Source organism: Lipotes vexillifer, unplaced genomic scaffold, assembly GCF_000442215.2.
Source record: "Lipotes vexillifer unplaced genomic scaffold, Lipotes_vexillifer_v1.1 scaffold343, whole genome shotgun sequence".
Classification (NCBI taxonomy): Eukaryota; Metazoa; Chordata; class Mammalia; order Artiodactyla; family Lipotidae; genus Lipotes; species Lipotes vexillifer.
Window position 1 is genome coordinate 1,339,475 of NW_006777506.1, and position 12,308 is coordinate 1,351,782.

At 38.1% G+C, this 12,308-nt stretch overlaps 1 protein-coding gene across 1 annotated transcript in view; it reads left to right on the forward strand.

Moving 5' to 3' along the window:
• Window positions 1-12,308, forward strand: part of HMCN1 (hemicentin 1) — a 543,624-nt gene that overhangs the window by 342,936 nt on the left and 188,380 nt on the right. Inside the window, 4 exon segments of the mRNA XM_007451144.1 lie at window positions 1,319-1,441; window positions 2,203-2,364; window positions 4,581-4,862; window positions 7,519-7,686. Coding sequence (XP_007451206.1) covers window positions 1,319-1,441; window positions 2,203-2,364; window positions 4,581-4,862; window positions 7,519-7,686 — 735 coding nt within the window.

Here is a 12,308-nt window from a genome sequence, read left to right on the forward strand (position 1 = left end):
GGTGGCAATTTGTGTAGTTGTCATTTTCTTCTGTAGAATTTTCATCTGTGAGGTAGGTGATGACAGAGTGAACTATAGGATTCATCCCAAGTTAAGGGTATTGCCAAATAGGAAGAGCAGTGGTGCCAGGCAGTTGAAAATATTGGCAGAGGACTAGCTGGAATTACTGATCATGAAATCTAAGTTGGATAGTGAAGTTGGTAAATAAAAGAGTAAGCAGCTAGTTTGGGAGGCTTCTGAGAGGTTTAAGGATTTGAGATTCAATTAGGTCATTGAGTTGAGAATTGGGAATAGTTGAGTGAAAGAGCTAGAAGGATAGAGCAGTTGTCAGAAAGTGGCCTACATTTATAAATTAATAGGAGAAATGTTCTAGATGGTGAAAAGGGTATGGCCTCTGATGGAGAACAGGATGAGCAGATCAAGGAACTGAGTAGTCAGGAGTTTAGACGTGTGGATACTGAGTTCATACAGAATGTGGCAGGTCTTCATGTAAAGAGAAAGGATAAAAACAAGTACCAAATTGTTCAGTGAATGGAAAAAGAATGACAGGTTCATAGATGGTGATAAGAAAAAAAGAAGTAAATGGGTGACATGAGCCTCAAAAGAATAGAGACTTTCATGGGGGTGCTTGAACAATGGCTGGAAGCAGCATTGGCGGTGAGGAGGATTCTCCCACTCTTCAACTCCCAGGAGCTTGGGAGGATGAGCATCTATCATGTGATAATACTGCAGCCAGAAAAGTGTCCCAAGGGAGAGTTCAACCAGCAATTGCAGACTCAGCCTCTTTGAGTAAAATGTGGGTAGTCAGAATTCACTTTGAGGGTTCCAAGCAGAAGCTGGAGATCAGTGGGGGGATGCAGACTGTACAGTCTAGGATAGGTAGCATGTCTGTTTCTCAGATCAAATTCCTTACCTCTGTTCTTTACTATATGTTATATGTCTGATGTCTTTCTTTTCTGTTCAACATCTGAGATATCAAAGCTGGAGAGGCACAATGACTGGGTTAAATTTAAATTTGGTAAGTGTCTTCATTTCTTTTGGTGCAAGATGTCTAAATATCTAGACTGTATCTCCTTTTTATATCACTGAGTATTTTGATAATTAAGTTTCTATCTGTGAAAATGGGAAGTCTGCTATTAGGTATTTATTCTAGGTCTTACAGTTGACTTTTGATGTGGTGTTGATATGTCAACCTCAAGTGCTAAATTATTTACATGTACCATTTGATTGGGAACCTTTTTTATTTTTACATGCAAAGTGTTAGGGAAATTTTATATTTGAGTGTAAAATAGTATTTTTCCTTTTTTTAATCTTTCAGTACCACCAAATATTTATGGTTCTGATGAACTTGCTCAACTTACAGTCATTGAAGGGCATCTTATTAGTCTATTGTGTGAATCAAGTGGTATTCCACCCCCAAATCTCATTTGGAAGAAGAAAGGTCAGTTTTCATCCTTTGACATTTATAAAATTAAATATAAATATTAAGGGAATTTATATTTTGTTTGAGAAACATGCCAACAAACTTTCTTAAGGTTTGCATGCAGAAATACCAGACAGCAGAACTGCTTTGTGTTAAATGTGCCATATGTGATACTTTTACAATATCAACCTGAAAATTGTCAGTTTTGAGACTCACTGCTCCCAAGAAGAAATTAACTTTCTCCATTAATTCTTTTTTAATCAAATGCCTTGTAGGGCAGCTATAATGATCAAGAATCCACCATTCAATGAACTATTTCTTTCTTCTTCAAAATAGGTTTAAATTTTTTCTTGTTTTTAAAAGCAAACAGTTTTGCTGTATTTGTGACAGTTTTGTAATGTACGTTAAGATTGAATTCTGCAGTTGAACAGATTTTTAGTTATTCATCAACAAATATCTGTTTCTATTACGTATCAGATCATCTAAATTTTTAGCTGATATAAAAAATAATTCTTGTTTTACTTAAAGATTTTATTTTGTTTGTTTTACTAAGTATGTTTTCTTTTAAATGCAATATTGATTGAAAGAAAAATTTGCAGAAGACAGTCTTCTCTTCATCTTCCTCCTCCTCCTTTTTGCATAGATTATTATACAGTGTCCTCTGTCTTTTAAGTATGTGAACTAGGAAGTAAATATATAAGTATATATACTTCTTAGAGTATATACACAAAACACCTTACATTTATGCTTCACATTCTGCCACTTGGTTTTCTTTGCAGGCTCCCCAGTGCTGGCTGATTCTGCAGAGCGGGTCAGAACTTTATCTGGAGGCAGGCAGTTGCAGATTTCAGTTGCAGAAGAATCTGATGCAGGGCTCTATACATGTGTGGCATCAAATGTTGCTGGAACAGCAAAGAAAGACTACAGTCTGCAAGTTTACAGTAAGTTATTAGTTAGCCAGGCTTTGGCACAATTTTTTTTAAAAAAAAACTCTCCATCCTTCCCTTTTACTTTTTCTTCATATCTTCATATCATTCAAAGTAGTATGGTTATAGTATGTAATTGGCCCTCCATATCCACAGATTCTGCATCCATGGATTGAACCAACTGCAGATTGAAAAATATTTTTAAAAAATCCAAAAAGTTACAAAAAGCAAAAATTGAATTTCCACGCACCAGGCAACTGTTTACATAGCATTTGCATTGTATTTACAACTATTTACACAGTATTTACATTGTATTAAGTATTATAACTAATCTAGTGATGATTTAAAGTATAAGGGAGGATGTACATAGCTTATATGCAAATACTATGCCATTTTATATAGAATGGACTTGAGCATTTGGGTATTTGAGGGTGTCCTGGAACCAGTCCCCTATGGTTACCCAGGGACAACTATACCTTTCATAAGACCCACAAATTTTAATTGTGCTGACGTAATTACTTATTTCTAGCTGTTATTTATTCAGCAATACAGCTGAACATCTGCATCAGCTTGCTGCTGGCAGATATATCAATGTGGCTGTAACTTTGGGGGGGCAGGATAGCGTATGTGCGGAATGGAGAAGATGGCATTGTACCATAGGGTACATTTACAGTATGTAAAAATATCTCATTGTAAAGAATATTTAATTTATATAAGATTTTAAAGTATTTGAAATATTTACATTACCTCATTTAATCTTTACATAGCTGTGGTATGAGACAAAAATATTGCCTCAAAAATGTATGTGGAGGGCTTCCCTGGTGGCGCAGTGGTTGAGAGTCCGCCTGCCGATGCAGGGGACGCAGGTTCGTGCCCCGGTCCGGGAAGATCCTACATGCCGCAGAGCGGCTGGGCCCGTGAGCCGTGGCCGCTGAGCCTGCGCGTCCAGAGCCTGTGCTCCACAACGGGAGAGGCCACAACAGTGAGAGGCCCACGTACCGCAAAAAAAAATGTATGTGGAAACTTAAGCCCAGAGAAGTTTCCGTGACCAGCTGAGGTCACATGGCTTGTATGTGACAGGATTGGCCCTGGAACACAGGATTACTAACACTGGTCCATTTTCTTTCCCACCCACATGTGTATTTGAGTTGGTTTAATCTTCTTTCTTGGAATCAGTATCCACTAGGTGAATTTAGCTATAAAGTTACAGAATCACTGGCCATCAGTGGCTTAAACAAATAGAGGTTTATTTTCTCACATAATGAGAAGCCTGAGGCTGGCAGTCACTGGAGTTGGTCAGCACCTTGCTCTTACCAGGACAGGAGATCTAGGATCCTCCTGGTCCTTCCTTTGTTATCTGAAGATGGTTGCTGCATTTGTAGTATCAAGTCCACATTGAAGGCAGTGTGGGAAGGGGAAGGAATGGTATCTTTCTCTTTTGGCAGGAGAGCAAAAAATTTCCCAAACCCGCCCCCTCACCTCACCCCTGTCAGCAGACTTCCATTTAGACTTTTTAGGTCTACAGTGATTCCTGAGGTCACCTCAGTTTCCAAAGAAGGCTGAGAAAGTCTCAGCTTTTCCAACTCCTCTAGTGAAGGGAAGAAAGGAATTGGTAACAGACATTAGGTCATGAGCTAGGCTATCATATCTACTTTAAAATTAGTACTAGAAGACTTCCCTGGGTTAGAGCTACAAATGATAATTCAAATAGTTGTATAACTTCTCAAAAGCAGGGAAAGTAGCTAATGCAGTATTCTTTCCTTACTATATTGATAGATTTATTTTAGTTATGAACCCATTTAGGTACATTGGAGAATTTTACCTCTCAGTACAGCAATGCCATGTCTATCAGCCCTGGGTCTTTTCTTTAGTAGCTAATTTTTTGACATCAAAAATGAATTTAGTGTGTTTTGTCATATTATTCCTAGATATTTGTTTTTATGTTACTGTGCTTAGTAGGTTTTCTTTAATTTCATTTTGTAATGGTTGGTTTCATGAAGACCTAAATGTTTTCAGTGGGTATATTCGATTATAGCATGGTGAGTGAGCTTTATACATTTCTGAATTTTGTGAGTTTTGTTTTGCTGTAAATTTGTACTGCTTGTATGACCACAAGAAACAATAAAGCATTTTCTTTCAAAAAAAAAAAGAAAGAATTTAACTTTGCCTGATGAAAATTCTTATATAAGACTTAAGGCAAACATTTCCTATTCGTTTCTTTTTTTTCCCAGTTCGACCAACTATAGCCAACAGTGGCAGCCACCCTACTGAAATCATCGTAACTCGAGGGAAGAGCATTTCCTTAGAGTGTGAGGTGGGGGGTATTCCTCAACCGACAGTGACCTGGATGAAAGATGGCCGCCCTTTGACTAAGGGAAGGGGAATGGAAGTAACGGATGAAGGTCATATCCTTCAACTGAAGAATGTCCATGTGTCTGACACAGGCCGTTACGTGTGTGTTGCTGTGAATATAGCAGAAATGACTGACAGAAAATATGACTTAAGTGTACACAGTAAGTATAAACAGGCTCAATAGGTCCATTCACTGGCTGATATAATCTATAGCCTCCTGGATGGGAGATAGAGGCCTCAAGTGTTGTCTTTTACTTAGAGTCGATTATTTTCTACATTTGCACCACTTCTTTAGATCAGTCTCATCACTCCTCCTACTATGCCTGACCTTCCATATCTTAACTTGCTGAAATAAGCATATATTGGATATTCTTTTAGGAAAGCACATAGTATAAAGTAGATAATTATCTTCTTCAAGTACTTTTGATCTACTGCTATCCCAAGTAACATTCCATAATTCTGTGTTTTCCACATTAGCTGACTTGGCTAGTGTAAGTCTAGGTTCCTTAGAGCTTACTGACTGAGCATCAGATGGGCATAAGTTGTACTGAAGTCAGCTTTAAAGTTCTAAGTAATGAGCAGTAAATGTCCATAGGAATGGACCAAACATACATGTACTCAAGGACACCTATTTGTATGCATACAATTTGAATTGCATTTTTTAAATCTATAGAAATGGTAAATCTAATAGACATGGTCTTGTAACTTAAATCCAGTTAGAACATGCACAAAGTTCGGTATTAATATCTTGTAGTTTGCAGCCAATGTGTAAACCAAAGCTAAAGACTGAAAAGGAATCAGTCCTATGTACCGTTTTGTTAGATGGTGGTTTTTTCATTCTTTTTAACAGGTGCTTACTATGTCATTATTTGAATGTTTCATACTTTATTTGATCAGTTCTCTAGGGAGGGACATTTAGGTCAGTTGTATTAACAAGAATTTCTGTCATAAAATTTCCTAGGCAAGACTGATGTTGAGAAATCAAGGTCTCAGATTATGCTAAATTCCAGTTGGCTCAATCTTCCATGTACTTCAATTCTGCAAGACCACTGAAAGTGGAGGGTGTCACTGGCCCTTCTCTCTGCAGAAGGAAAACATGATGGAGGGGTAACTTTCCATGGGGCTAATGAGAGACATAGAGGAACTCAAGGCCTCTGTGTAGCCTTGTTTTATCTATGTTCCAGTGCTGGCTTAATTGGGTTTTAACACTGGTTGTCCTCTGACCCAGCCCTTGCACTTGTCCAGGCCTGTTGGGTCAATGTGACTTGTCACTCTATCCTCAGACTATCCTGATGCTACTCTGCTCATTGCCCAAACCCATCTTCTCAACCCACTTTGTGTGTCTGACATTTTTGCATTCACAAGGCATATTTGACCCCGAGGAGCTGGTCACTCATGTCTTTTCTAGGCTTCTGGAACTGCCCCACCCCTGCCCCTCTTGGTTGGTCTCTAACTCTCAGGCAACTCCTTCCTCTCAACCTCTCTTATTGTTTCCCCTTACTCTTCCAGCCTGTAGTGTTAGCATGCCCCAAGGCTCTGAAATGGGCAATACCTGCTTCTCTATCCACACTCTCTCATGGGTGATTGTGCCAATCCCACCCCCTAATGTGACTGAGCAAGGGAAACACCTAGGAATCATCCTTGACTCCTCTTTTTCTCATATCTGGTGTCACTAAGTCCCATCAACTCTACTGCTCCTATTCTAGTTGAAACCACATTTGTCTCCATGAGCTGGATTGGGGTGAAAATAAGGAAAAAAACAGCAAGGGAACAACTAACCCAAGGAACAAAAATGTGGTTAGCATAGATAACATGAAAGCTGGCGTGTTTCACGAGGTTTTGAGCTTCTAATTTGTTTGATTGTTTTTATTTTTATTTTTTATTTATTTATTTTTTTGCGGTACGCGGGCCTCTCACCACTGTGGCCTCTCCCGCTGCGGAGCACAGGCTCCGGACGCGCAGGCCCAGCGGCCATGGCTCAGCGGGATCCTCCCAGACCGGGGCACGAACCTGTGTCCCCTGCATCGGCAGGCGGACCTCTCAACCACTGTGCCACCAGGGAAGCCCTGTTTTTAATTTTTAATACTAGAATTATTTGTTAGAAAATTCTGCCTATAAGAAAGTCATGAATCCATATTACCAGAAAAGATGAGTGACTCACAGAAAATCATTCTGTGATTGATTAGACTGTTAGAATAACAATATGAAAGTCATTTGGGGACTTCCCTGGTGGTCCAGTGGTAAAGAATCCACCTTCCAATGCAGCAGATGCAGGTTTGATCCCTGGTCAGGGAACTAAGATCCCACATGCCATGGGGCAACTAAGCCCATGCGCCACAACTACTGAGCCTGGGCACCTCAACTGGAGAAGCCCACATGCTGCAAACTACAGAGCCCACGCGCTCTGGAGCCCGCGCACCACAACTACAGAGCCCACATAACCTGGAGCCCTTGCACCACAACTAGAGAGAGAAATCCCACACGCCACAACTCGAGAGAAGCTTGCATGCTGCAACAAAGAGCCCGAGTGCTGCAACTAAGACCCAACACAGCCAAAAATAAATAAATAAAATAAACAATTTTTTTTTAAAAGTCATATGTTGCCATTAGTGAGGAAGAAGTGACATTTTTACTTCCAGGAGCGTTGTTGTCGTCATCATCATCATCATCATCTTATTGTTGTGATTGCTTATTTTGCTTACTGTTGACTAGAAAATGGAAGCCTTATTTTTAAGAATAAGCTGTTTAGAATTTGGTGTTTGTTACATACTAACCACCCGCCTTTCCATTTCTTGTTTGTTTTGTTTTGTCTTACAGCCCCTCCAAGCATCATAGGAAACCACAGGACACCTGAAAATATCAGTGTGGTGGAAAAAAACTCAGTGTCCCTAACTTGTGAAGCTTCAGGAATTCCCCTGCCTTCAATTACCTGGCTTAAAGATGGGTGTCCTGTCAACTTTAGCAGTTCTCTGAGAATTCTCTCAGGTATTAGAAATTCTTGTAGCCTGGTAATCTGATTAGCTTCCTGTGGCCACAGTTTCTCCTTAATTTCTCATAACTCCATGTCTTTTTTTTTTCTTTATGATCTAGCTGCTTATTATAATCCCCACTGATCATATTAAGAAAAAATTTTAGGACATCAGAAGCTATATGACAATGGGGAAAATCTCTAAATATCTCTATATCCTTTTGACAAAGAAATCTTGGCACCCACTTATTACTTAAATCATGGGGATGTCAGAGCATTCATGCTGGAATGAGTACCAGCCAATCTGAAAAGTGAAGAATGAAAAGAAATACTTGAAGCCAGAGGCTAGAGTGAATAATGTTATATAACATATCTCTATAATTCACACTGGAATGAGTACCAACCAATCTGAAAAGTGAAGAATGAAAAGAAATACTTGAAGCCAGAGCCTAGAGTGAATAATGTTATATAACATATCTCTATAATTCATGCTGCAATGAGTACCGACCAATCTGAAAAGTGAAGAATGAAAAGAAATACTTGAAGGCAGAGCCTAGAGAGAATAATGTTATATAACATATCTCTATAATTCATGCTGGAATGAGTACCGACCAATCTGAAAAGTGAAGAATGAAAAGAAATACTTGAAGCCAGAGCCTAGAGAGAATAATGTTGTATAACATATCTCTATAATTCATGCTGGAAATGAGTACCGACCAATCTGAAAAGTGAAGAATGAAAAGAAATACTTGAAGCCAGAGCCTACAGTGAATAACGTTATGTAACATATCTCTATAACCACGAGTTTAAATTTTTTCACAACTCTAATCTGAGTGAGATTTCTATTTCCAAGATGGAATAGTTTCAAGTGAGCTAAGATTTTATCATTATTGTAAAAAAGATATCCCTCTTATTTCTTATCTAATTATGTAGGAAAATCTGTTAGCTTATTCTTTATGGATCAGTGTAAATGTCAAGAGAGGTGTCTTGGTGCATGCCACAGGAATCTGCACTTGGCCCCTTTCAGTAATAATTTGGGTACAGACTAAGAAAATAGTCTTGCCAAGTTTATGGGTAATAAAAAGCTTGGATATTTAGAAGAATACCTAATGTGTTGAATGAAGGCATCCGAATTCAAACACACCTCACTCTGGAACTTTTGAATTAAACCTGACGAAACGAAAGTTAAGTAAACTCTTGCACTCACATTCAGAAACCAATGGTGAAAATTAGGGTGAGATATAGCTTCAGAATTCTTCATATGAAAAGATCTCTGAATTGGTTTGGTTATTGAGTATGCATTAACAATATCATGTGTTTATCATGAAAACAGATGCAATGTTTTGCCACATGAATAAAATATATTTTCACCAATAAAACAAGTAAAACACCAGTTGTATTGTGGATTTAACTTACTCATTAGGAAGACTAGAAGAAGGATTTATTGACAGTATTTTTGAAGGAGGATAGCCATGATGGCAAATGATTGCAAAGTAAACTGTGCGTCCAATTCTATTTAACCTGAAAAAATAAACCTTGTGTAACTCATGACAACGTGGTGAAAATTACATTTAAATACTTGAAGAGCCATGGCGTAGAAAAGATGATGTTGGTTCCGTCTAGTGCCAAGTAATACCAGTGTATGGAAAATTCTAGGGACAGATTTCAGTCTGAATACAAACAACTTTAAAAAATATTTGTATTGTTGAAAGTCAAGGTGAGCTATTTTAGGAGGTAACAAGCTCCTTGCCTCTAAATTTGTTCAAAGTTTAAATTCTCACTTTTGAAGGCTTTTTCAGAAAAGATACTTTCCTAGTATTTGAATTAGGTCTAAATAGCCTAAGGTCCCTCTGTTTCTTCAAGATCTTGGTCTGTAAATGATAGGGGCTTAATGAGGAATATACATTGCTATAATTATTATATCTATTGCCTATAATACTAGATTTATAACCTCAGGCAAGTTTCTTAACTTTGCTAACTTCAGTTCTTCACTTGTAAAGTGGGGATACTAGTGGTATTTGCCTCTTAGGGGGTTCTGTAAAGATGAGTTAATATGTGTAAAGCAGCTAACACAGTGCCTGCTTATATCCTAAGCATCCAATACATGTTAGTTGTTATTTGCCATAGACAACCTGGTAAAAGATTTGGGTCTCCCTTTCCTATGTCCTATAATGCTTTCATTTTCGAAGGACTGCCTGCCTCCGTTGATCTTCAGGAATGCATACTGATGGCAAAGATTTCATTGCAGTTTGGTTACCAGAAACCTGGACACATTATCTTATTCTCTTATCGTCATCCTTATATTATTGTTTTTTTTTTTAATTCTCAATTGCTGAAAAAGTAGGAACTCTTTTTAAATATAATAACTACATCAGTGTTCCTGGAAATGAAAAAGGCAGGATAAAATTAGGTACGCTGGCTTATTATAGATCCACAGGAGTAGTGTTTTGGTTTTATTGTATAGCTTTGTTTTGTTTGACTAGCAGCTGGAGATCCCTGAGCGAACACATTAAATGTACTTCACCTTGTGGCGCTGCCAGAAGAGTCATTCAGTTTTACAGTCTGAACATGTGTGTTGTGCAGTCGATGACTGAGAATCAGATGAATGGCGTATGACTCGCTTGTTCCTTGATCGGCTGCACATTTCTGTTTCATTAAGATTAGTCCTCCTGAGACATTGAGTCAGGCTTTTCTGAAAGAAGTACTTTGTTGAAGGTCCTATCATTGTTATGAAGTTATCTGCCAAGAACAGATAGCTGCTATAAAAATTTAATAGGTACGAGAAATGTCTCCATCTAAGTATAATTTACTGTCCAACCCTTTTTTGTCTTTCACTGCAATAAGAGAGAGGACCAGGAAACAAAGAGAAAGGAAAGATCATGAGATTTATGAGGTTGAGGTTTGCAGAGCCAGCAATGACTCATAAACGTTGTATTTTTTTAATAACTCTCAACTGGAATCATATTATGGTCTCACTAATCTGAAGTAGCAGTGAGTGCTTTTGAATCCTTTCCTAATTAACATAAGTTTTTTGACATGTTTAGGGAATTTCTGTATTCAACTTTGCTTTCTTAAATTCAGCTGGAGAAAAAGACTGAATTTAGATAATCAGTTTTGTCTGTCTAAATAAGATATTACTAAGTTCACCTTTCATTGGTTTGAGAATGAGTAGGTTGCTTATAGGAAAAGCTCAATGAGGGCTTGTGTTTATAAAAACATAAAGCAGATGGAAACTCCTGATAAATTCAGATCCAGGTGAATATTTACATGAAAATTTTATGTTTGACCATTTCAATGTTTTTAGCTCAAATTCAGGGTACTAAGCAAAAATACACCGAGTGGAAAATTATTACAAAACCTAAGAAATGATTTACACTTTTTTTTTAACATCTTTATTAGAGTATAATTGCTTTACAATGGTGTGTTAGTTTCTGCTGTATAACAAAATGAATCAGCTCTCTCTCTCTCTCTCGCTCTCCCTCTCTCTCTCTCTCTCTCTCTCTCTAATATATATATATATCTCCCCATATCCCCTCCCTCTTGTGTCTCCCACCCTCCCTATCCCACCCCTCTAGGTGGACACAAAGCACACAAAGTGTATATATGTCCACGCCACTCTCTCACTTCGTCCCAGCTTACCCTTCCCCCTCCCTGTGTCCTCAGGACTCTCCTCTCTCAGTGTGTCTCTTTGTTCTCTGCCAGCTTTGTTTCAGTCTCATCTGCTGGCTCCTCTTCCTTGGTCCCTTAATAGGAGTTTTCCTCCAAATTACACCCTTCAGCATATCAGTTTCATTCCCAGTCTACCAGAATCTTTCTTCATTACATAGAAGTTCAAAATATAAAGAGGAACAAAATCAGAGTCGTGCTAATGAACAAAGTGACCCTCATAAACTTTGATATAAATAGTTCTAGAATTCCATAAAACTCAATTGAAAACTGGTAGTCAGTCTTCATGGTTTCATTCATCCCTTGTATACTGATGTCATCCCAATCTGGGTAGTTGGTGTGGTCCTCTTTCTAACGTTCCCATTTCATGTGTTCCACTGCAAACTGGGAATCTTTTCGTAAACATCCTGTCACAGTTGTTTTTCTAAAGCACGAATCAGAGCATGACTTTTTTGTTTATGTACTTCCATAGCCTTTAGTGAACACAATAAAGTCTAAATTCCTTAGCATAGCATTCGAAGGCCCACAGAATCTGGTCATACTCCCAACTACTCTCATCTCTCACTGTTTTCTCCGCCTGTTCTGTTTTAGGTGCCACACCTCACATCTACTTTCTACCTTTAGATCCTCATTCATACTCTACCTACAGCGGTGTCTCTTAACTCCTCTCTGTGTTAAAGAATACTTACCTTTCAAGATTATGTTCAAACAGTACCTCTGTGAAACTCCATTTCTTACTTGCTGTCACCTAGGTTTGTATTAACTTTTTTTATCCATTAAATCAGAAATTTCTTCTGAATTATCTATTCTGCTTCATATAGCCTTAAAGCATGTGATATTTTTTAAAAGCTTGACATAAATGCATTTTAAAGGCCTTTGAAATGAATTGATTAACTTTTCCCGAAATTCAGCACTAGACGGCTAACTTGTAAAGTTACAGATTTCTTTTTGCGTCATCTGGTGGTTTGCTTCT